At 32.5% G+C, this 26,226-nt stretch overlaps 2 protein-coding genes and 1 pseudogene across 3 annotated transcripts; 1 reads left to right on the top strand and 2 right to left on the bottom strand.

Annotated features, from left to right (window-relative positions):
• Positions 1–762: 762 nt before the first annotated feature.
• Positions 763–3,089, bottom strand: LOC146884607 (uncharacterized; annotated as a pseudogene).
• Positions 3,090–18,094: 15,005 nt separating this feature from the next.
• On the bottom strand, positions 18,095–19,601 carry LOC114191144 (uncharacterized). Its single transcript, XM_028080327.1, has 3 exons — positions 19,392–19,601; positions 19,079–19,179; positions 18,095–18,683 (listed from the first exon to the last, which is right to left on the bottom strand). The coding sequence occupies exons 1-3, from the start codon at positions 19,599–19,601 to the stop codon at positions 18,095–18,097; spliced, it is 900 nt and encodes a 299-aa protein (XP_027936128.1).
• Positions 19,602–20,798: 1,197 nt separating this feature from the next.
• Positions 20,799–26,136, top strand: LOC114189950 (OVARIAN TUMOR DOMAIN-containing deubiquitinating enzyme 12-like). Of its 2 annotated transcripts, none has more exons than XM_028078679.2 (11): positions 20,799–20,909; positions 22,769–23,178; positions 23,276–23,433; positions 23,516–23,589; positions 23,852–23,906; positions 24,046–24,120; positions 24,239–24,312; positions 24,419–24,467; positions 25,052–25,136; positions 25,554–25,610; positions 25,782–26,136. In XM_028078679.2, the coding sequence occupies exons 2-11, from the start codon at positions 22,851–22,853 to the stop codon at positions 25,874–25,876; spliced, it is 1,050 nt and encodes a 349-aa protein (XP_027934480.1). In that variant the 5' UTR covers positions 20,799–20,909; positions 22,769–22,850; the 3' UTR covers positions 25,877–26,136. The 2 variants fall into 2 exon arrangements, with proteins under 2 accessions (XP_027934480.1, XP_027934479.1); XM_028078678.2 differs by lacking the exon at positions 20,799–20,909 and adding an exon at positions 20,994–21,309.
• Positions 26,137–26,226: the final 90 nt, after the last annotated feature.

Below are 26,226 nucleotides of genomic sequence, written 5' to 3'. Positions count from 1 at the left end.
TGCGTTAGTATGGAACTTGTACCCATTCACGAAGTACGTGTGCCATTCTTTGACATATTTCATTGGCCAATTTGACAAATCCCTTAGGTCTTGGTTTCTAACACTTAATGGCTTGTTATAAACCTACAAATATAGAAAGATAGATGTAGAATTATGATACATTAAAATCCATTTGTTGCATAATTAATGGTACAATACATACTTGATATTGGAACCATTCAGGAAACTCTGAATGAATACGAGCATAAGCACTACTCTTAGGTATTTGCAAGCACATAAGGAATGAGTTGGTGAAAATAAATTCCAATGCTATCAGTTAACACATGAATCGATTGATTAACACATGAGGAATGAGTTGTTCACAAAGGAGGATATAACTTACTCAAGACAGGGTTTGACTTCAGTGCAATTGATTAACACATGAATATGAATAGATTTGAACTCTGCATCAGTGAACCAATGAATCGATTCTCTCCCTGCATGTCGACCTTTTTGCTGAAAAATAGACAACGTTGACACATCTCTTTGACATTCAACTTCATTCCTCCAATTGCGTGGTGACAACATGAAGTTGTTGAAGTAATGAGAACAAAAGTATGTTGTCTCACGGTGTAAATAAGATGCACAAATAGAACCTTCAACTCTTGCTTTATTTTTTATTGATCATTTTGAATCACCCATGAATCTATACAAATAAAAAAATACATCATGATGGAAAAAATTGGTCAGAAAATTAATTATAAATATGAATAGGGAGGTCCTTTAGTACCTTTCAAATGGATACATCCATTTGTATTGCACTGGTCCACCCAATAATGCTTCATGGGGGAGATGAATAGGAAGATGTTCTATGGAATCAAATAATCTAGGAGGGAATATTCTCTCTAATTTGCAGAGAATAATTGGAATATTTTCCTCCATTCTTCTTAGGCATTCCTCTTTTAATGTTGCAGAGCACAAATCTTTGAAAAAATGGCTAATTTCAGTAAGAGGATTTAAAACATGAATGGGCAAAGCACTAAATGCAATAGGAAGTAATGACTCCATGAATACATGGCAATCATGACTTTTCATTCCATGGATTCTTCCCTTTTCAACATCAGCACATCTAACCAAGTTGGAACTATAACCATCTAGCATCTTAAGTTCCTTTATCCACCAACAAACTGATTTAGCTTCATCTGGAGTTAAGGTGTAATTCGCTCTAGGCTTTAATATTTTCCCTTATCTTGAACCTTCAACTCCAAGGCTTTTCGCTTGCAATACAATCCTAAATCCCTTCTTACCTTCTCATTGTCCTTTGTCTTTCCCGTCACATTCATAACAGTATTGAATATGTTCTCAAAGAAATTTTTTTCAATGTGCATTACATCAAGATTATGCCTTAACAAATTATCTTTCCAATATGGAAGATCCCAAAAAATGCTTCTTTTTGTCCAATTATGCCACTTTCCATATCCATCTATCCGTGTTACACCATTTTCAGTGACTTTTGGAAAATGTTTCACTCTTCTCCAAACTTGTAATGGTGTCAACCTAGGAGGTGGCCCATTTGTTTCAACTTGCCCTTTTCGAAAGGCTTTAATATTTCTCCTAAAGTGATGGTCATTAGGTAAGAACCTACAATGTGAGTCAAACCAACAACTTTTGCGACCATAATTTAACATGAATGACTTATTGTGCTCCATGCAATGCGGACAAGCTAATCTACCATGTGTGCCCCAACCAGATAACATCCCACAAGCAGGGAAGTCATTAATAGTCCACATCAAACATGCCCTCATCATAAAATTTTGTTTCCTTGAAACATCATAGGTCAAGATACCAACCCACAACTTCTTCAAATCATCAATTAAAGGCTCCAAGTAAACATCAATAGAGGCCTTTGGATTGGATGGCCTTTGTATAAGACAACTCAAAAACATATAAGGTTTTGACATGCACATTTCTGGAGGAAGATTGTATGGAGTAACAATCACGGGCCAACAAGAATATGGTGAAGATGAAGCCTTAATGTAAGGGTTAAATCCATCTGAACTTAGACCAAGTCGCACATTGCGTGGATCAGACGTAAAGGTAGGATGTTTACGATCAAAGTGCTTCCAAGCTTCACCATCAGATGGGTGGCGTAACATTCCTTGGCTTTGGTTTTCATGATGCCAAGTCATATTTGCCGCAGTTTGCATAGAAGCAAACATTCTTTGTAATCTTGGGATTATAGGCAAATAGAACATTGACTTAACTGGAATTGGTTTTTTGCGCCTTGATCCCTGATGAAGTGGATGATATCTTGGTTTGTGACAAAATTTACATTCAAGCAATGCTGCATCTTTTTTTTCATTATCATTATCATAAAAGAGCATACAACCACTCACACAACAATCAATCTTCTTAGCCTTCAATCCCAACTTTGATACTAACCTCTTAGCGTCATAATAACTCTTTGGCAAACTCATATTTGGTGGTGTGAGATCTAACAAAAGTTTGGTGAAAGCCTCTAAGCATTGGTTGGGAATATTCCAATTAGACTTATAAGATAGAAGTCTAACACATACTGACAATTTAGAGTTTTTTGCCCCTTCAAATAAAGGTTGATTTGCCTCCGCCAACAAATTATAAAACCTTTGTGTGGATTCATTAGGACGCTCTTCTAAGTTAGTGTCGTTGGGTTGTTGGTTTGATTGAAATTGACACAAAGCGTTATTGACCATCTCTTCCATGTCACACAATTGCTCCATTTCAGCAGTATGTACACCATCTCTAGGGACAAAATTATCACCTTCAATTAAATCAACTAGCATATCTTCACCATGTAATGTCCAAATCCAGTAATTTGGTATGAACCCTTTTTTATAAAGGTGAACTTTTACAATCTCATCTGTCAAAATCCTTGTACAATCACACTTAATGCATGGGCATCTAATCCCACCTTCAAGTTCAAAATATCTAGACTGTCTTGCTACTCGAACAAACTCTTCAATGCCTAAGACAAAAGACTCCTTCAATCCCCTTCTACCACTATAACAACGATCATACATCCATGCACAACGATCATACATCCATGCACGATTCAAAGCAAGTTCGCCCATGTTCTATATCACAATAAATGGTTTAAATTAGAATGTAATGGGGAGAATTGAAATAAAGTGGAGACATGCATGTCCCTATGTATTGCTTAAGATCATGACATTGTCGGGATATATCTTACTAATTAAGTAAGATATCCAAATACTAACACAACTACAATGTCCTAATTTGAATGCAAGTCTCATGACTATGCAGACCATTTTAGCTAATTTTTTTTTCTTGTTGTCTTTAGTAGTCTATTATTAGGTTTTACAGTCAAATTTTGATTTCTTTGTTGTTTTGAGTAATTGACTTTATTTTAAGGAACATTTTACCATTTAAAACTTTGTTAGACACTTACTTTACATTTTCATTAACTACATTAATACAGTTCATTGACTACTTAAATTAGTAGCATGATAATACTAAGCAATAATCACATCAGGTGGAAAGAAATTATACCTCACAAAAGGTACTAGGCAACCTTTTAGGGAAATCCTTCCTTGCTACTGTAATTTACCTCCAGATCCACCCTTACCCTTTCCTCCCCTATCATAGTGCATAAATAATATTAGTCTTCATGCAAATGAATATATCAAAACAAGCATAACATCTACCCAAATAAAGAAGCATAAACAAAGGTTGATTGAATCTGTTATACAATTTGCAAATAAACTTCAGTTTATTTAAGTTTACAATCTGAAATGCAAATAAACAATTGATCTCATTGCATGAATTCAGTTTTCTATATATTAACAACGTATAATACATATTAACAACCTAATATTAGCACTAAACTATGCTAAAACTGACCAAATTTAGAGCTAAAATAAACTACTGCATAAAACTTTTATCAACACCCTTGGACAACTTTTAATTACCAAAAGAAATGTGGAGAAGACATCACAAAACAAAATTTGGAGGGAAATTCAAATCTGCCTACAGAAAACACAAAAATCAACTAGAAATTGGTCAAAATGAGCTTAAGACTATCCAATCAGCAAAGGAAATGTTGAGGAATGATGCAAAAATAATGTATTTTAGTATATGAAAGATGAAAACTAAGCTAAAAGTGAGCAATATCAAGGAAAACGAAAACTGAGGTGGAGACTAACTTGTATGGCTAGTTTATGAATCTCTAGTCTAGTTAAATACCTAACTTCATTATTTTTTCATTCAATTAGTGTGACTAAGTTGTGTGGCCTATTTTTATGCAGAAAAAGTAAACCAAGGACAGAAAAACTAACAAAAACAAAGAAAGAATGCAGTAACTTGGCTGAAAAGTTGAAAAGTTGACCAAGAGTTGACTTTTTGCCTTTTTTCTCTAATATGAAATCTATTATGCGAAACTGGTATAAAAAGGACCAAGAACCTACTCAACAAAGTTAAAATGACTCAGGGATCCTAAGGAACAACTCAAAACTGAAATCCTACCTAAAACTCAAAATTTCACTACCTAAAACCTCTAAACACACCCTAAAGATAGGCTAAAACTAAGTTTATGCTAAAGCACGGGTATAACTACCACTAAACTACCTAGACAAGGTTAAAATGACTTAAGAAAACTTAATCTTAAGTCACAAACTATCTCCTAAATGATTTACCAAAAATCACTACCTAAAACCAAGACTAGTCTACAAAATTGACCATTTTGTGTATGCATGTACTAAGCTAACCTATGGAAGTTTAATCTAACTATCCTAACATGTTTATAATGGCATAATATGAATAGAAAATAGCTCACACTACTAAAACTTACTACAACTCAAAATCTATCAAAAGAAAGGTTGAGAACAGATGAGAACTCGGAATTAACAACCTAATTTGAATTTGCCTAGTAAAAACCCAAAAAATGAACTAGAAATGGTCAAAATGAGCTAAGACAATATGAACTAAGTGAAAACACACTATTTTTTCAGATTTCAAAACAATTCCAATTTAAGTTTCTTTCTCAGGGGGTTTCTCTCTCCCTTTCTCAATGTGACATAAGAAATCAATGACCATTGCTTTGCAGAGGGTGTTGATGTAAAGAGATTGATGACCATTGCCTCGCAGAGGGCCTCGATGTGAAGAGATCGATGACCATTGCCTCGCAAAGGGCCTCAATGTAAAGAAAAGGAAATTAATGACCATTGCCTTGCAGAGGGTCTTGATATATATAAAAAGAGAACCTGAATTTTGCTTTTGAATTGTCGACCAACACCAAGTGAATGCCTAACATTTTTGAGACTTAAAATAAAATATCGTTTCTGACTTTTTCTTTTTTTTAATGATTTTCAATGATTTTGTGGAGTATGATGAATGATTTAATGATGCATGCATTGTTATGATTTTCTTTTTGAAACTATATGATATGCTTGCATGGATGCGTAAATGCATGAGTGAAATTTGCTCTATTTTTCATTTTTTTCATTTCTTCATAAATCTAAGAAATGTTGGAGGAGTTATGCATATGCACACGTTATGAATCATTGATGATGTATGACATGCTATGATTTTCTTTTTAAACTTAGACGATGATGTATGCGTGGATGCATGGATGCATGGGTGAAATTTGCTTTATTCAAAAAGATGAATTACTCATGTATGCATGACTTGGTATGATGTATGAATTACCTTATGTATGAATTTTCTTTTATATTTTTTTAAAAAAACAAATTTGAATTGTTCCCCATTTCAATATTATTTCGAATTCATGGAATTATTCTACTTTGATATTTTTTTACTTTTTCAAATCATTTCCTTGGTCTAATCAATTTACTAACAAACACTTTTTTAATTATTTCTTTGAAACACTATTTGAATGACATGCATGAAATTGTCAAGGGCTTGAAAAGGTTTGGACGAGGTGATGAGGATTAACTAGTTAGTTGCCCTAATTTGAATTTGTCTCGGGACACAAAATGTGTTTGGGCTTTTCCAGTTATTGATGGTATGAAGAAAATGATGGGGATTTCAAGAAAAAAAAATTGCCCCTAGTGTGAAAGCCTAGGATGGTCTTAGGGTGCAAAAGCGTGTTTGACTTTTCCCAAATGAGGAGATTAAGAAAATGATGGGGTCTTCACAAGTTGCCCTTAATGTGATCACAGTCTTCATTGTAAATAAATGCCCCAATTGAAAATGAATGATGGGAATATATGAATCACAAACAAAGTGACTGCCCAGTTTGGGTTTGGGATTGATAAAGATGGACTATGTAAGGTTGGTCAAAGTTTAGGCTTAGAGTAGAGTTATTGTTGGAGCAAAGATGGAGTTTCATGAAGAATGAATTAAAAGAGGACAGCCCAATTTTAACCAGATTGCTTGATTGCCCATGCTGATGTTGGAGCTTTGAAAACATGTCAACCAAACATAAACTGCCCTAATACCTAAATATCAAGGTCACTGGAGCTATGGCCCACTTCATGGCATTTCCCACGATAGTTGGTAAACAACTAGAAGTGGGAGTACCAATGAAGCAAATAAACTCTAGCTGGGGTTCTCACAATGACCACTTGGGAAGTACATCCACTATGACACTACTACACAATCCCCTCTAATTATAAGCAACTCAGACCCGGGTATAGGGCCCCACTCATGTAATGAATAAAATGTGTGTGTGCGTGTGAAGGGAGAATATAATGTATACCCAAACCCACACCTAACAATTATTCCAAATACAAAAATAAAGAAGAATATACAAATACAATTATTCTAAATAAAAAAAAAGATAAAAAACACATACCCAAAAAAAATGAGAAAGAAAAAATATGAAGAAAAACCACATCAATTTTGCACATCCAAATAAATGGTCTGACTCTCTAGCATCGCCAGTGGAGTCGCCATCTGTCGCAACCGAAATCGCGAGGGGACGACGAACCAAAAAATTAAAATTTGTACAAAGAGGTTTTGGAGTCGCCACCATAGTTATTATAGGAAACTATGGAAAACCATAAAAAAGAGCAAGGTCTGCGAAAAACCAGATTTTGGGGGGTCCGGGAGTCGGTTACGCGTGGGGAAGGTATTAGCACCCCACAATGTCTATCCTAAGACGGTACCTTTAATTAAATGTGCAAAAGTTATGTGGTTATTTCAAAATATTTAATTTTTTCCAAAAATATTAATAAAAGAATGTACAAAAAACAACAAAACTATTTTTTTGATTTTTTGGCCCGACGAGGATTAATCCTCGCTCCTACGTATCTCCGTGTGAATGGAGAATCAGGGTTACGTAGTTCTTTTTGAAAAATCTATTTGGAAAATTATTTGAAAATGATTTAATTTGTTTTATAATTTTGAAAATCTTTTTATTTAAATTTTAGTATTATTTTAAAATTGGTGTCACACGACCCGAGCGGCCGGATAAATGGTAATGAGAGAATGTAGAGAATGTTTTTTTTTCTTTTTTCTGCCTCCTTCAATATGTTTTCTTTTTAAAAGAGATTAAAAAGAGGTGTGTATGTAGTGGTGATGGGAAAGAATTAGAGTAGTGTAGAGAATTTTTTTTTCTGGTCATGACAGAGTGCGTATTTATATTCATAACTTGCAATGTCAATGCAATCTCAGCCTTAATTGTAACGAACAATATAAGGAAGGAATTGGTCATGATAATAGCAAATTATAAGTATCAAATCGCAGCAAATCAGAGCACAAAATCAATCATCATCAGTAACAAATCAGAGCACAAAATTAATCCCAATTAATAATATTGATTCTTACCATTTGAAGAAATATTGCTTCTAATTATTATTATATAATTAATTTCTCTATCAAGAACAAAGGTAGAAAATATTTGCGTTATTAGGCCTATGAAAATTAATAACAAATTGGGTTCTTCCTCCTTATTTTTTCTTCTTTTTTTTTCCCTTTTTTCTTTTTTTTTCTAAAGTTGATGTTTGAAAATCTTTTTGAAGAAAATTTTGTTTCACATTTTTTTTATTTTCCATTAACTAAAAAACCCTTTTTTTATTATTTTTTATTATTTTTTTTGAAAATAAATTTATTCACCCGAACGAAATTGGGTATTGACAGCTGCCCCTCTTTACTTAGATTTTATTAGATAATTTGAAAATTTGACTTTTTCATATTATCGTAATAAAAGATAAGTAAAGATAAAAACACTAATTTCTTTTGGGTTTCAAGAGAAGACAAATTTGAAGACAAATTTGACCATACCAAGTAGAGGGTCTCAGTTTGACACACTAATTCTTTTTATTTTGTTTTTTTTTTACTTTTTGAAAAAAACCGAATTAGACCAATCCCGTTGAGAGGGTTTATTCAAAAGATTAGGTGATCATTACCATGTAGAGGGCCTCAATTTGAAAATTTTCTTTTTTTTAATATCTTTTGAGAAAAGATTAGACCAATCCCGAGGAGAAGTCTATATCCAAAAGATTCAATGACCATTACCATGCAGAGGGTCACGATTTGACAAACCATATTCTTTTTGTACTTTGACTTTTTGAAAAAGAGATTAGACCAATCCCGAGGAGAGGGTCTATATCTAAAGGATTCGATGACCATTACCATGTAGAGGGTCCCGATCCGAAAAAAAACAATGACCATTGCCTCGCAGATGGCCTCAATGTGACATAAGAAATCAATGACCATTTCCTCGCAGAGGGTCTTGATGTAAAGAGATCGATGACCATTGCCTCGCAGAGGGCCTCGATGTGACATAAGAAATCAATGACCATTACCTCGCAGAGGGTCTTGATGTAAAGAGATCGATGACCATTGCCTCGCAGAGGGCCTCGATGTGACATAAGAATTCAATTACCATTGCTTTGAAGATGGTCTTGATGTGAAGAGATAGATGACCATTGCCTCGTAGAGGGCCTCGATGTGACATAAGAAATCAATGACCATTGCCTTGTAGAGGGTCGTGATGTAAGGAGATCGATGACCATTGCCTCGCAAAGGGCCTCGATGTGACATAAGAAATCAATGATCATTTCCTCGCAGAAGGTCGTGATGTAAGGAGATCGATGACCATTGCCTCGTAGAGGGCCTCGATGTGACATAAGAAATCAATGACCATTGCTTTGTAGAGGGTGTTGATGTAAAGAGATCGATGACCATTGCCTCGCAGAGGGCCTCGATGTGAAGAGATCGATGACCATTGCCTCGCAAAGGGCCTCGATGTAAAGAAAAGGAAATTAATAACCATTGCCTCGCAGAGGGTCTTGATATATATAAAACGAGAACCTGAATTTTGCTTTTGAATTGTCGACAAACACCAAGTGAATGCCTAACATTTTTGAGACTTAAAATAAAATATCGTTTCTGAATTTTTCTTTTTTTTTAATGATTTTCAATGATTTTGTGGATTATGATTAATGATTTAATGATGCATGTAATGTTATGATTTTCTTTTTGAAACTATATAATATGCTTGCATGGATGCGTAAATGCATGAGTGGAATTTGCTCTATTTTTCATTTTTTTCATTTCTTCATAAATCTAAGAAATGTTGGAGGAGTTATGCATATGCACACGTTATGAATCATTGATGATGTATGACATGCTATGATTTTCTTTTTAAACTTAGACGATGATGTATGCGTGGATGCATGGATGCATGGGTGAAATTTGCTTTATTCAAAAAGATGAATTACTCATGTATGCATGACTTGGTATGATGTATGAATTACCTTATGTATGAATTTTCTTTTATATTTAAAAAAAAAAACAAATTTGAATTGTTCCCCATTTCAATATTATTTCGAATTCATGGAATTATTCTACTTTGATATTTTTTTACTTTTTCAAATCATTTCCTTGGTTTAATCAATTTACTAACAAACACTTTTTTAATCATTTCTTTGAAACACTATTTGAATGACATGCATGAAATTGCTAAGGACTTGAAAAGGTTTGGACGAGGTGATGATGATTAACTAGTTAGTTGCCCCAATTTGAATTTGTTTAGAGACACAAAATGTGTTTGGGCTTTTCCAGTTATTGATGGTATGAAGAAAATGATGGGGATTTCAAAAAAAAAAATTGCCCCTAGTGTGAGAGCCTAGGATGGTCTTAGGGTGCAAAAGCGTGTTTGACTTTTCCCAAACGAGGAGATTAAGAAAATGACGGGGCCTTCACAAGTTGCCCTTAATGTGATCACAGTCTTCAATGTAAACAAATGCCCCAATTCAAAATGAATGATGGGAATATATGAATCACAAACAAAGTGACTGCCCCAGTTTGGGTTTGGGATTGATAAAGATGGACTATGTAAGGTTGGTCAAGGTTTAGGCTTAGAGCAGAGTTATTGTTGTAGCAAAGATGGAGTTTCATGAAGAATGAATTAAAAGAGGACAACCCAATTTTAACCAGATTGCTTGATTGCCCATGCTGATGTTGGAGCTTTGAAAACATGTCAACCAAACATAAACTGCCCTAGTGTTTAAAAGAAAATCTTTGAACACACTTTTTCTATCCTTTTTTTTATAATTTTTTTAGAACAAACCTGTTAGCAAATAAAAATTTTCCTCTAAATTAAAACCTTCGAAAGATAACAACCAATCTTTGATCTGTGTGGACTTTATTAGGCTTGTATTTTGTCCAATGCTAATGGTATGGAAGTAAATGATAGTAAAGGCCCAAAAAGTGATGTGAGGGTTATTACAAATAAGGATCTTTGAATAATGTTCAGAATTCATTTGATTTCTTTTTGTTCACCTTTTGCTTGCCTTTTTCTTTTGTTTTCTTGATATAACCATATCATTTATTTCTTTTCCTTTTTTTTGATATTTTTGTATTGGTGAACTACCATTCAGATGAAACAAATGAAAACATTATCTCAACCCTTAGTGTGAGGGTGACCCTTGTTTAGGTTAATTTGAAATAAATTTTTTTGGAAGGCTCAAATTGGGTAGCAAAGGATAATTACTTTTATTTTTTCTGGATAAAGAAACATGGCCACACATCATTTCAAATCATGGTGGTTTTTTCTCAAACAATTTAATTCACAGAAAAATAATTTATTTCATATGACAGGATCCCTCTTGGTTTGTTCTTTTTTTTTCACCTTTTTTTGTCTTATATTTTGCAAACTTTTCTTCTTTTTTTGTTTTTTTTCTTCTTATATGGCTAATAATGGTGTGATTGTGATGAATTTAATATTACATACAAGGAAAGGTGAGGGTAAAGGACGCAAATAGTCTCCCTTTAGTGCCTTTATTTAACATGGGTTTGATGCTTAAAGTTCTAAGGGAAAGTATATGTGCTCACAAGGATAGTTCCCTAATACCTAAATATCAAGGTCACTAGAGCTATGGCCATTTCATGGCATTTCCCACGACAGTTGGTAAACAACTAGAAGTGGGAGTACCAATGAAGAAGCAAACAAACTCTAGCTGGGATTCTCACAATGACTACTTGGGAAGTACATCCACTGTGACACTGCTACACAATCCCCTCTAATTCTAAGCAACTCAGACCCGGGTATAGGGCCCCACTCATGTAATGAATAAAATGTGTGTGTGTGTGTGAAGGGAGAATATAATGTATACCCAAACCCACACCTAACAATTATTCCAAATACAAAAATAAAGAAGAATATACACATACAATTATTCTAAATAAAAAAAGATAAAAACACATACCCAAAAAAAAATGAGAAAGAAAAAATATGAAGAAAAACCACATCAATTTTGCACATCCAAATAAATGGTCTGACTCTCTAGCATCGCCAGTGGAGTCGCCATCTGTCGCAACCGAAATCGCGATGGGACGACGAACCAAAAAATTAAAATTTGTACATAGAGGTTTTGGAGTCGCCACCATATTTATTATAAAAAACTACGGAAAACCATAAAAAAGAGCAAGGTTTGCGAAAAACCAGATTTTGGGAGGTCCGGGAGTCGGTTACGTGTGGGAAAGGTATTAGCACCCCACAACGTCCGTCCTAAGACGATACTTTTAATTAAATGTGCAAAAGTTATGTGGTTATTTCAAAATATTTAATTTTCCCCAAAATATTAATAAAAGAATGTACAAAAAACAACAAAACTATTTTTTTGATTTTTTGGCCCGACGAGAATTAATCCTCGCTCCTACGTATCTCCGTGTGAATGGAGAATCAGTGTTACGTAATTCTTTTTGAAAAATCTATTTGGAAAATTATTTGAAAATGATTTAATTTGTTTATAATTTTGAAAATCTTTTTATTTAAATTTTAGTATTATTTTAAAATTGGTGTCACGCGACGCGAGCGACCGGATAGACACTTCAAATAAATTATTTTTTTCTAATCTTTTATTTTTTATTTTTTTAATCATTTATAAATTTTTAATATTTTTTTAAAGTTATTTTAGAGTAGTTTTGGATGTCGTTGCGACGTGAGCAACCAAATAGATATAAAAGAGTAAACAAAGAAAGTTATATTTTATTCTTAGATTGATATATATTTTTTAGAAAACAAAAGGAACGAAAGTGTAAAATAGGTATCATGCAACGCGAGCGATCGAACAGACACCAAAAAAATGGGAAAAAAATTTAATGATTTAAAAAGAATAATAAAAAAATTGATAAAAATAAATCAAAAGAAAAAAAAAAGGAACTAGCGGTTACGTACCTTATAAAATGTTCAATATCTCCTCACCTTTTCTCTTTTTCTTATTCTTTGTTGCCTCCTTTTCTAATATTTTTGTTTTTTTCTAAAGAGATAAAGATGAGAGGTGTCTATGTGGGTGGTAATGAGAGAGTGTAGAGAATGTTTTTTTTTTCTTTTTTCTACCTCTTCAATATGTTTTTTTTTTTAAAAAAAAGAGATTAAAAAGAGGTGTGTATGTGGGAGTGGTGATGGGAAAGAATTAGAGTAGTGTAGAGAATTTTTTTTTCTGGTCATGACAAAATGCGTATTTATATTCATAACTTGCAATGTCAATGCAATCTCAGCCTTAATTGTAACGAACAATATAAGGAAGGAATTGGTCATTATAGTATCAAATTATGAGTATCAAATCGCAGCAAATCGGAGGACAAAATCAATAATCATCAATAACAAATCAGAGCACAAAATCAATCATCATCAATACCAAATCAGAGCACAAAATTAATTCCAATTAATAATATTGATTCTTACCAGTTGAAGAGATATTGCTTCTAATTATTATTATATAATTAATTTCTCTATCAGGAACAAAGTTATAAAATATTTGAGTTATTGGGCTCATGAATATTAATAACAAATTGGGTTTTTCCTCCTTTTTTTTCTTCTTTCTTCTCTCTCTTTTTTCTTTCTTTTTTCTAAAGTTGATGTTTGAAAATCTTTTTGAAGAAAATTTTGTTTCACATTTTTTTTATTTTCCATTAACTAAAAAACCTTTTTTTTTTATTTTTTTCTAAAATAAATTTATTCACCCGGACAAAATTGGGTGTTGACACTCCCACATTAACACATACACTAAAGTAACGTCAGTATAAAATCTCCTCATGAGATCCCTAGAATTATGCCAACCGCTATATAATGCTCATACCCCTGAACAAGCTCATTATCATCACATTTTCATACATCATTATACTCATTCATATTTAACCATAAATTTATCAACCATTCCATATATAACACTTACACATAAATTATATTGAGTATTTAAAGCATGAACACCAAAACGTTTCTAACTCCACAAAATGCTCTATCTACACATAAAAACATCACAAGAATGATTAGGACATACCATTATGATTATTGATCAATAGAAACTCATATAGAAGATTAAAAAGACAAGTGAGAGTGAAAAAAAGGCTCACATGCAACAAAAAACAGAAGTAGACAAGAAAAACATTGAAACTCAACTTACACAAACTAAGAAATTGATCTATTCAAATTGAAGAGCTCGTCGCAAGGATCAATCCTGGTCTCGATTCTTCAATCAGATGAGCAAAGTGGAAGAACCCTTAAAGAGAAGCCAGATAACTCTAGAAAAGTGATTTCTAAAGAGATAGTGTGTTGTAAAATAATGAAGCTCATTTATAACTATTATATTTATAAAATTTTTTTAACATTTAAAACAATTAAGTCTCATTGTTAAACTACTATTATTTCTAAAATGTCATTTTCTAGATCTCTACGATTATTATCTAAAGGTCTTTTTTTTTTTTGCAGTTATTTGTAATTTTTTATTTATAGTAGAGATTATTTTAGATATCATTGTAATTTATAAGATAGTATCTAAATTAGTCAATATAATGACTAATTGTTTTTTATTTTAAAATTAATTTTTATTTAACAATTAAATATTTCTTCTAATTAACATTTGTAGATAACAAAAAATATATTTTTTTAAAACATATCGTTGTGATAACTTTCTATTACGAGAATATTTAAAGGACTAATTTTATTACAATACATATTAAAATACAACGACAATTTTTGTTGTTGTAAAAGATACAAAGATTAAAAGCTAAAAGTAAATAAATATATATAGAGAGAAAAAAATAAACAACCTATAATGCGTACCGACTTAATTACGATACCCATGTGCCAGTTTTATTAAGTTTTGAGAGTGCCTTAAACCGATGTACTACACTATTTGACGCAAAGCTTACATCTACACCGTTTAATATAAATAAATAAAACACTAATTTTAGAAAGCTTCTCTTTCTTCATTATCAACGTATAAATCTTTAGATTATCATCAATTATGTATTGCTATATTGTTAAAATACTATAATTATGGATTAATTAGGAACATAAAAAATTGCAATGATATATTAATGAATAACCTTAATCTTATATCCCTCATCCAAATTTAAATATGTGGATTATTTTATTAAAATATTCTTTTCTTGGGAAAAAGATAAAAATATAGTTTATAAATTTAAGAACGAAAGTTTAAGTTAAATGGATAGTAAATAATTTATTATTTTATGAAGGTTATATATATATATATATATATATATATATATATATATATATATATAATATTATAACATAAATTCATTCTTTATTTTTTTTATATACTCAAGTTAGGTATTATTATAAATTTTTGATCTCTCAATTAGTACAATATACTCAAGTTAGGTATTATTTATCATCACATAAAACTTATCATAAAAAATAACAAATACAAACACACGATAACCACATCAAATCCTTGTAAAAAAGAAACAATTTCCTTTATACACCAAAAATAGGGAGTTAATACTTATTATAAAATAAATGCAAACTAATAATATGAGACATAATATAATATAGTCTAATTTATTTCAATCCCAAAGTTGGACAATCTCTTTCACAATAATTTTATTTATTTATTTTTTTAATATTTCCCTTTTTTAACTCAAGGAATATATGTCTTTTTCTATTTTTGAGACTTTTACTTCTTTCTTTAATCAAAGGAATAGGTTACAAGATGACATAGTATAGGATAATATGACTTGACTAGATTACGGTTGAGTAAGTTTTTTTTTTTTTTTTCTGAAATATCTAATTCCTTGCTTTTTGTAGCATGAATGTATGGTTCAGTTGATCAAATGTATGATATGGTCTAAAAAGATTATTTTCTAATCGTTTAAATTTGTAGTTAAGTGTTTTATTTTTTGGATTTGATCTTTTTTGGTAACAAGTTAAAACTTGTATACCTTTTTTTTTTCTGGGTTAAAGAGCAAAAGAGTTCAAGCAAGAGGAGCTAACCTAATTTACATGAAAATAACTAGTGACTTTATATATTCAGTTAGACTAACTCTAAGGTGAGATATTAGTTTGAATATGATTTAGAAATGATTGTTTTGGTAATGATAAATTGAGAAGTATATTTGATTATCTTGTGATGAAATTGATTGGAATACAAGTGTACCTATTTGATGAATGTTTTAGGTATAATCAAACTTGTAGTTTTTGAGAGATATTTTAACTTGAGTTGAGATATTTTTTATGTTGTCGTGACTTAATTAGTACTCGAATGTTTTTATTATTTAATAGCTTGATTATTCTCGATTTAATTGAATTAAAATAAGTATAATTTTACTAGTGTAGTTTTGACTTTTAATTCAAGTGATATGCAATCTATTTTAAAGGAAACGAGACATACAAAAATGTGGTGGCAATTTTAAAATTTTTGAAGCAAACGAGACATACAAAAATGTGGTGGCAATTTTAAAATTTTTGTGAACTTATAGACCTCAGTTACTAAGGAACCGAAGCCTATAAGTTTACAAAAATTTTAAAATTGTTAATCTCTTTTTAATTATGTTATTTTGACATAGAGGTATAGGCCTCGATTGCTACAGAATTGAGGCCTATACACCCTATATGCTTCGATTGATACATAACTAATGCCTATACACTCTATATGCTTTGGTTGTTAAGGAAACGAACCTATAAGTTTGCAAAAATTTTAAAATTGTCATTATTTTTTTTAATTATTTTATTTAATCGCAAAGGTATAGGCCTCAATTTTATGCTTCAGTTTTTTCTATGCTTCATAAGTCTTCTTGTTCGCGAAACGTCGTGTTGCCGCTCTATTCTCCATTCTTCTTCTTCTACCTTTTATGCTTCTTTAGTGGCGGATCTTGACCAAATATTTTGGATGGACCAAAGTAATATAATTATTTGATTATTAGATTTGATCATTAGTAGAGTGCTTCAAAAAATGACTCTTCTAATTGAACAATTAAATCATTAATATAATGCTTCAAAATATATGTGAAGAAATAAAATTTAGGTTAAAATACTCCGTTGGTCCTCGTTTTGGTTCAAAAATCTTAAATTGGTCATCGTATTTTAATTGATCTCAATTTCATCCTCATTTTTGTAATTGAGTATTAAATCAGGACAATCGTTAACTATTGGCAAACGACATTTATATGTGATGATGTGGCTGTAATATTCATTCTTACGTGTCAATGAGTTGTGGTTGGCACCGTAAACATCCATTGTTGTTTTCCCTTTTAAGAAGATAATATTGAGAAAGGGTAAATGTTTGAATTTGAAAGAGGGTGTGGAAGGTTTCCGGTCTCCTCCGTTTTGCTTTGTTTGCACCGGTAATGTCTCCCTCTCATTCTTGCTCGTCCTGCACTTGCAATGGTTGGGGAATGAAAAATTTTAGTGTTTCTTCTCATGGGGGTGTGGGGAGGAGGTTCGATTTCGCACCTCTTTGCTATTGCGGTGAGAAGGTAATCACGAGAACTGCTAGAACTGCTAAGAACAGGGGGAGAAAGGGATGGGGAAAACATATTACTAAATATCGAGAAATGTATTATGAGTTTGGAAAAATGGGTCAAAGTGTTGTTTGTAATGGTTTGTTTGTTGTATGTGTTAAACATATTCCTTTTCACAATGAAGTAAACCTGTTGATGTAATGATTCGAAATGAATGTGAAAGTTTCAGCATTGTGTTTGGAATATATTAAACCTGATAATGTAATCATTCACAATATATGAAATCCAAATATTGGAATATACTGTGATGAACCTAATTGAAAAGGAAATCACACCAAATGTGATATAAAACATTAATCTGGACATAATGTACTACATCACACAGATTATAAGAAATGGTAGTTTATATCCATATCCACTGTCAAAGTTGATCACGGCCAAAACATGAGTTGTTCAAAATACATTAAAATGGACTGCCCCAGAAATTGTTGAAAATACATTAAAGTGGACTGCCCCAAAAAGACAATGTCTATTCCTATCAAATACCCAAAAAGACGACATAACTAGGAGTCTTAAATTAACAAAAGTATCCATAGCAACTATAAAGTAGATTGAATCTGTTTAATACAAATCATTAGGGCTTCCAAACACGTCCCCTTCTAGCCTGGAGTTTGTTCCTCATTGGTTGGACAAATTGGTTGCTTGATGCACGTTGAGATTGACCTTGAGATGGTTGGGACTGATTGGCTGCAGAACCAGTTTGCTTTGAATGGGCTGATGGTGCTGCTGGAGCAGTGTGTTGTGATGGTGCTGATTGAGCTGCTGGACCAGTGTGCTGTGATGGGGCTGATGTTGTTGGTGGGCCAGTTTGCTGTGATGGGCCTGATGCTCTTCCTGGGCCAAATTGCTATGTTGGGTGCAGTTGTTGTGATGGGCCACTTTGCTATGTTAGGTGTTGTTGTTGTGATGGGTCAATTTGTTGTGTTGGGTGCTGTTGTTGTGATAGTCCAGTTTCTTGTGCTGGGTGTTGTTGCTGTGATGGGCCTGATGCTGTTACTGGCACAGTTGATTGACTTGGTGGTGGCCCAAGTTTTTTAGGACAAGCAGTTCTGTTGTGACCAATTTCCCTGCACACAGCACACCTTTTGCGAATTCCTCCTTTTTGTAATGTGGTGTCATCCCTTTTCAGCTCCCAAGGTTCCAATCTTCTTTTCTTTTTAGGCCTTCCAGTCATAATTCTTTTGGTTGGTGGCAGGACATCAGGATATGCAGTAACCTCCCACACCTCTTGACCATTAATAGGGAAAATTACTGAATTATACGTCTCCTTAGAGGTTGACTTCCTGAACCAATGGGCTATGAAATCCTCTCCTTTCAGATTCAAAAATTTCATGGCAGAAAGTGCGTGGCAACAAGGAAGTCCACTTATGCTCCATTTCCTGCATGTGTACTCCATCTTGTCAATATTCATCACAAATTGTTCCCCTAGATTTAAAGCATGCCTCACTTCAAACAACTTCTCAGCTGACCATCTGTGTGTAATACAACAGAAATGTAAACACCAAATCACAATCTGATTGTGTTGCTGACATAAATATATATTAATGTCATACCTTGGTATCTAGTGTCTTGTTAAGCTTGATTCCTTCTTAAGCCTGTCAACAATTCTGGGACAAACTGAACCTTTAAAGGATTTCACCTTAGATCTGTTTGTGGCCTATCTCTTCATGATATAAACACGAATGTCCTCCAGCATACTTATGATTGGCTTAGTTCAGTCTTCACTATCACACTGTTGAATGCCTCAAGGTGTCACACTAGGCTCTTACAGTGAATCTAGACCGTGACTAAAACCTAGTATCACATAAACAAATAATTACTTTTTAATCATGCAATAAAAATACTATAAGTATTCAGTATGTCATACCTTGGAGGAATACCAATCAAGTGTTTAAAGGCGTCTTCATTGACCTCTTTGATGTCCCTCATTATCTTCTCCGAAGCCTGTGGATGTGTCACTGAAGCAGCCTTCCGCATCAGACGTTTTAAATTTTTTCCAGGGAATTGCTTTCTAAAATTAGCATACAGGTGCCTAACACAAAATCTCTGGTCTACTCCAGGGAGAAGTTATTGTATAGCTGGGAGAAGACCCTATATTTATATATGAAAAAAAGACTCTAAAATTAGCATACTACATGATGTTAAAATACAAATTAATTGAAATAATAAAAGTGAATAACCTTTTGTTGGTCTGATATAAAAGTGCATGATGCACAAATTGAATCTCCACCAAGATCATTAATCAAAAGCTCCAAGAACCACTTCCACGAATCCTTGTTTTCCACTTCTACAACAGCATATGCTAGAGGTAGAATCTGCTCATTCCCATCTCTTCCAATTGCAATTAATAACTCACCACCATACTTGCCTTTGAGAAAGCAGCCATCCATCCAACATCAGAAATTCAAAACCAAGTTAACGTTAAAAAATTTAACATTGTTACCGATTGCCCTGATTTAATACTCAATTACAAAAACGAGGACGAAATTGAGATCAATTAAAATACGAGGACCAATTTGAGATTTCTGAACCAAAACGAGGACCAACAGAGTATTTTAACCTAAAATTTATATTGTTTTCGTCTTCACCAATAGCTTGTCTCTTATCAGGTGTAAAAAATGAATATATTATTTTATTTTTCATCAATATACTTATTTTTTTTAATAATATTAAAAAATAATTTCTAATAATCTAATAAAAAATTGAGAGACATAATTATTAAAAGAAAATATATTATAATCAAGTCACAATTAAAAATTAGTTATGAAAAAACATATAATACATTTTTTTCTTCTATTTTCATAAAAACGAATATACAAATATTCGTGAGATAAAAATGTAAATAACTATTAAATTAATATTTCGTTACCAAGTGAGACAAGAGAGAGTTACATTTTTTTCTCTCCAAGCAAGGAAGTAAACAAATGACAAATGAGAGCAAAAAGAATGAATTTTATATCTAGTTTCTTTTTTTCTTCAAAAACAAAAAGAAAACATGAGAGTGAAAGATGAGTATAATTATTTTAAAAACTATAGTCTCAATTTATATTTTTTAATTGCAATTTGACATTTTTGGATGAAACTAGAGATAAAAAAGTAATTAAACTTAAATAGTTTTATTCTTTATTATATTTAATTTTATGTTTTATTATTTATTAACATTAAATGTTATGCTTTAAAAAAAAGACACAATTTAATTTTCATTAATTTCTAGATATACTATTAATAATTTTTGGTATTTGTAAAGGCATGAAGTAATTTATATTCTTTTAAATCCGTAAAATCTTTTTCATTTTATGATTTAATATTTTATAATTTTTTTAAAAAAATTATTACATTTTTATAAAATCTTTTAATACTATATGATATTTTTATGAGTATTTTTTTTCTAATTGAATACATGTGACGTGAGGAAGAATAATTTTGTAATAAATTGTTCGGTGTCTTTTGGATTAAGGTTTTTTTTTTTTTTTTTTATTGTTGACTGTACAAAGGCACTAAAGAAGTTACTCTTTACTCTATTTAATATTTTTTCAAAGTGAAGTTAAGTGCATACGAATTAAATTGTTTCAAAGAGAGAATACCGATTCAATCAGAGACGTTGGTTTGATACCTTCGTCATTGAGCAACCAATCCGAACCATCAGCTCAACTCTCTACCCTCTGCCTCAGATTCCCAACCTTAATCAACGGTCACTGGTACAAATTATTCCAACCATTCCCTCATTACCAAAATTTAATATTGATGGTTAAATCATGAAAAATGGCCAAATGGGTAGCAAATTTATGATTTAGATTTTGACAAAATTATGGGGTCAAAGAAATACGTTAAAAAATGCCGCCCAGTGCTTCAAAATACGAAAACAATGAAGCAGCAGTGGCAGAAGGTGTTCCACCTTTAAAGCCGTGGCAAACTGTATATAAACACGTGAATTGCACCTTTTTTCGTCCAATTTTGTTCTCACAATAAATTTTCAACGTTTCATCCTCATCTATTGCCTATTGCATAGTTCGTACCACCCTTGTTGTTGCTGGGTGTCTCTGCACTTTTGTTTTCAAGTTTGAGGATTGCCTGAATTAAGTTGGTGCTGAATCCGAGGTGGGGTGATTCTTACTTTGATGTCTTGTTTGGTTAATTGGTTGTGCTGTTTAATTTCTTTGTTTTTTTTTTTGGCGTCGGAGTAGTCGGTTCTGTTCCAAATTGGAAAGGTTTCCTTTCCAGTGTTTCTGGATTTCTTTAGGATTGGTGTAAGCTATAACCTCGAGGGTTGTGATTGGATTATTCTTTTGTTGTTGGGAATTGAAAAGGCGTATCCTTTGTTGGATGCTATGGATTTCAATTATGGTTTGACTCATCCTAAAGTTGTTGTTGGGGGGATAGAGTAGCCAGAAACATGTAATCAGAAGTTTTGTGCGGGTTATCATTTTTTATATTGCATATACTGGAAGAGTGAGTTGATTAGGATCTAGGTAACAGGACCAGTGTGGTTGTGATTTGCTTTTTAAATGTTCAAGCAAGTCTTAGAAGATCATAAAGCCTAACAATGGTTTGATCTCAAGAACAAAATGGGTTGGGCACAAAAGCTTCAGTGTTGATGTTCTTTTGTGCGATTGAGGCACAGTTCCAAACACAGACAAAATTAGATGCTTGCTTATTCCTGTTTTTGTGTTTTACTCTCTCTTACTTCTTAGAGGGAGTCTCGAGCAAATATAGGATTGCTGCTAGATATTTTTTGGAATACCATGAAGATTCCTTACATCCTTGAGGTATTAGATTAATCTCTGCTTAGGTGTTAGCTTTGACTTCACCAAGAGGTCATTCTAGAGGTTTTGAGTCTTGCACTGCTGGTAAAGTTTATTGCCTCTTGTCCCGGTGATCATAGGATCTAGTTGAGTATACAGCCTCTCTACTCAAGGGGACCAAGGCTGAATACATTTGATATTTTCAATTCCTTCCCAAATCTTAGAATGCCAGAGCCTTGTGTGCCAAATCATTCTTTTCTGTTTTTATCAGAGCCAAGAAGGTGGATTATTACTTAAGTAAGCTTGAGTTTTAATTACTCCTGTATTTGAAACTGAAAGGCAGTCTTTAAAGCAGGTAGTTGTGTTTGTGACTGCATTATATGCAGGAAGTTAGGAACATCTTGTACTTTGTTTTTTCATAAAATCTAACGATAATGATTTGTCCATGTAATCAATCCTACTTAGTGGAAGAGGATTGATTGTTGTTGTTGCTATTATGAAAACACTGAAGTATAAATCTTCTAATATCACATATCAACCATAGGGCACATAATAATGCATACGGTAAAATTTAGGATTGTTGTTAAATTTACTTTTGGTTTTATTAACTGTTATAAGTACTCCATTTGTTTTTTAGGATCTAATTCGCATATTTGCATCAATGACTCTAAATAGATCTTTAATGATTCAGTTTAATTGGCCAAGCAGTACCTGGTCTGTTTGTATTCAATGCTATGATTTGTTCTTGATTTAGCATATCATTGTCATAATTGCTGGTAAAAGTCAATCTGTTAATGTACAGCTTATTTTGGCAGTTGTATTGTTCCTGGTGTGGAATAATTTGAACGTTGTCCGGGAGAAGACTTTCAGATTCCTAGTCTAGTTTCATACTGAGAGATGGGGTTGTATGAGAATTCAGATGTTATGCAGTGGGGTTTTAATCTTTTTGGCTCTGACCCTGCTTATAGCCCTGGATACTATTGTGACATAATTCAACCTAATACTGGTGATGTCTATAATAATGGGCACTACTTCCATAGCCACTATACTACTCAACATAACCAAATAGAGAATGACGAGATCATTGCACGAGCTCTACAAGAACAATTTTCACGAGTAGATATTGATGATTGTTCAAGATATTCACAGACACATGAAGAGCAGTTCCATGCTTCTGAGCCAGCATATGATTGGCGTAACTCGTCGATGATGTATTGTTCAGGAGGTATCATTTAAGGGTCAAAGCATGAATGTGCTTATTTTGGCTTGCAAATATCATTTTGCATGGATTTGGTTAATTCAATATTCTTTTTCATATTCAGGTCATGATTATACCTACGATGGAATTGGGGACATAAAACCTTCTAGTTCATTATGTTGTAGGCCTTGTGAAGCAGAGGAAAGCTCATTAGAGCTAACTGACAATTATTCACTTGACGATGAAATAGGGAGGAAATTGAGTCAGATGGTTCCAATTCCTGTATGTTTAGCCTCTTCTGATTCTCTTTTGATCTGTAGATTGGACTGTGGTGCCTAAAGTTTTCTTTGCCCCTCTTTTGTAGCATGTCCCAAAAATTAATGGAGAAATTCCTTCAATTGATGAAGCAACTTCAGATCATCAAAGGCTTCTGGATAGGTATTAGTCATAAGCATTATTCCTCCTTGGTAAAAAACTAAAATGGTTGTTATGATGCATATTTTATTGTCTTCCAATTTAATAATTGCCGGTACAATGAAATTCTAGTAACACATGGGTTTCATTGAGTGCTTTCTTTTTCTTTACCCATTTGTAATTTTTAAGGTTTATGGTGATTGAAAGAATAATTTATTTCATCTACTTTTTTCTTCTATTGGGACTTATAGACATGCCAAATTAAGCTGCTTATATTTTCAAACAGATTGCAGTTATATGACTTTGTGGAGCATACGGTGCAAGGTGATGGTAATTGTCAGGTTTGTTGCTTTTAATATTTATTCCTTCCAATTCTTTTGTTTATCAGCATGTGCGTAGCAGCATTCATCAGTTTTTGATCATTAGTTTCATATTTGCAATATGGTATCAAATCACAATTTCATTTGTTTTCCTCTGCAGTTCCGTGCATTATCTGATCAGTTGTTTAACACACCTGATCACCACAACACTGTGAGACAAGAAGTTGTGAACCAGGTGTTTACTCTAGTCTAGTGGATTATGCTTTATTATAGTTTCCTAAATCTTAATATCTGGTTTGATATTTTTGCATAACATTTTTGGATTCTGATTGTTGAATGCTGTTTTTAACCAGCTACGGTCTCATCCAGAGATTTATGAGGGATATGTTCCCATGGAATATGGCGAATATTTGGAGAAAATGTCTAAGTAATAACTGCTCTTTCATCTCTTTCTACCAAACTATCTATGTTTATTGTTAACTTGTTTTGGGCTAACTATAGCTCCTTTTACTTTCTCTATCAAATGAAATTAGGAGTGGTGAATGGGGGGATCATGTAACTCTTCAAGCAGCCGCAGATTCGGTATAAGTTTTTCTACTTACTATTCTTCTGATGTTGAACTTTGTTTAAATATGTTCCATTCTCCTCCATTAGCTATTACATTTTTTTTGCCAAACTTATAGAGAAATAACGAATTAGTAGTGAGTGATTTTTACAACAAGCAAGTTTCAAATTTGTCTGTTTGCGCGGAGCTTAAGAACTATTTTGTTCCGGTGGTTACTAATTCTTCTAGAAATATTGTATATATTAGTTTGGCTGTTAACAACCTAACTGTTGTGCCTACTTAACAAAAATGGACCAATTATTGTCTTATTGGTGTTGGAATATGTTCAGTTTTGGCAATTAGGTAGTGTTTGGCATAACTTCTTTTATGTTTCTCTTTTCCTAGAAAGGAGAACAGAGACCAAAAAAAAAAAAAAAATTGAATTATTCCTGAATTTTTCTGCAAATCAGATGATGCCATCATTTTTAGCCTTAAAACATATTGATGCTTTAGCAATTCCTACTTTTCAGATAAAACAAGATGATGCCATTTTTAGTTTATATCAATAATAAATAATATCTGAAAATGTCTAAATTTTTTTTTCCTTTTTTTTTCTCTCCAGTATGGTGTTAGAATATTTGTGGTGACTTCATTCAAGGACACCTGTTGCATAGAGATTCTTCCTAATTTTGAGAATCCAAGAGGAGGTAAGATTTTCTTCCTTCTCTTCCAAAATTTCCTTTTCCTTTTTGGGTCTCATTTTCTCATTAAACTTGTTTATTTCCTTGATTAACTGTCCACATCACTTTGTTCTTGAAATCTTTATGAACCTTGGCCATAATTTGACATTCTTTTATAAACCTTTGGTGCCCTCACAAGATGCTAATAAACAAAACTGTATCATCAGTATCTATCTGTTATATAGAAACTTAATTATAGAAATTTATTGGATAAACTTGGATTTGTGCCTTTTTTTATCAATATTTTGTGTTATACTCCTAAATCAATGAATCTATAAACCATTGATGACTTTGGTATTTATTGGGTATTGAGCACTTTTCAACCATTTTTCAATGGTCCATCAATCATATATTATAAACTTACATTGTTTGTTTCTATTGCAGTGATTTTTCTTAGTTTTTGGGCAGAGGTGCATTACAACTCCATCAATCCTCAAGGAGGTAATTCTATAATTTTTTCATATTCAACTTGAATTATTTTTGAACAACCTCACCAATAGTTTCAATAATGTGGTTGGTATTTTTATATATTTGACAAATCCTGTGGCTACCAATTAGATTTGTTAGCATTTACATATTTATTTATTTGTTATCATTTACCTATTGATCCAGATTCTTTCAAGAAAAACAACCCTATTGACTCAAATATACCTTCAAGTGAATCAAAAAAGAAGAAAAGATGGTGGAACTTTGGGACCAAACATTAATAATGTGGCTGACATAGAACCGCATTATGTAACCAAAAATCTGGTGCCTCTGCATTTTGGACTATATATATCAAAATTCATCCAAGATTCAGCAAAACAGCCAATAAGGATGCCTTCAACTCAGCAGGGATACCAAACTTTTTGGGAGCTCAATTTATATTCCCATTTTTTTTTTGTATGAATAGTATGATTTTCCTTTGTCAACTATAAATCTGAATGTGCTTATAAAGGATTATAGTATATACCAATTTATGTGGTTAGTTTCATCTTGATTTACCAGCTTATGAAATTGCAGTGTTTAGAGTTTGGTGGGTTCAAATAAGGTAGTTTTGTTTGAACTGACTATGATC

Source organism: Vigna unguiculata, chromosome 7, assembly GCF_037176805.1.
Source record: "Vigna unguiculata cultivar grain cowpea cultivar isolate G323 ecotype 2 chromosome 7, ASM3717680v1, whole genome shotgun sequence".
Lineage (NCBI taxonomy): Eukaryota > Viridiplantae > Streptophyta > Magnoliopsida > Fabales > Fabaceae > Vigna > Vigna unguiculata.
This window is presented reverse-complemented; position numbering and strand designations above follow the sequence as displayed.

Bases quoted from the DNA above. Each gene is read 5' to 3' on its own strand.
- LOC114189950 (XM_028078679.2), top strand. From the start codon at position 22,851: ATGGGGTTGTATGAGAATTCAGATGTTATGCAGTGGGGTTTTAATCTT. The intron at 24,121-24,238 runs GTGTTTACTCTA...GTTTTTAACCAG, and splicing joins GACAAGAAGTTGTGAACCAG to CTACGGTCTCATCCAGAGAT. The intron at 25,137-25,553 runs GTAAGATTTTCT...TTTCTATTGCAG, and splicing joins TTTTGAGAATCCAAGAGGAG to TGATTTTTCTTAGTTTTTGG.
- LOC114191144 (XM_028080327.1), bottom strand. From the start codon at position 19,601: ATGGATGGCTGCTTTCTCAAAGGCAAGTATGGTGGTGAGTTATTAATT. The intron at 19,180-19,391 runs GTTATTCACTTT...CTGATGCGGAAG, and splicing joins TTATATCAGACCAACAAAAG to GCTGCTTCAGTGACACATCC. The intron at 18,684-19,078 runs GTATGACATACT...TATTACACACAG, and splicing joins TTGATTGGTATTCCTCCAAG to ATGGTCAGCTGAGAAGTTGT.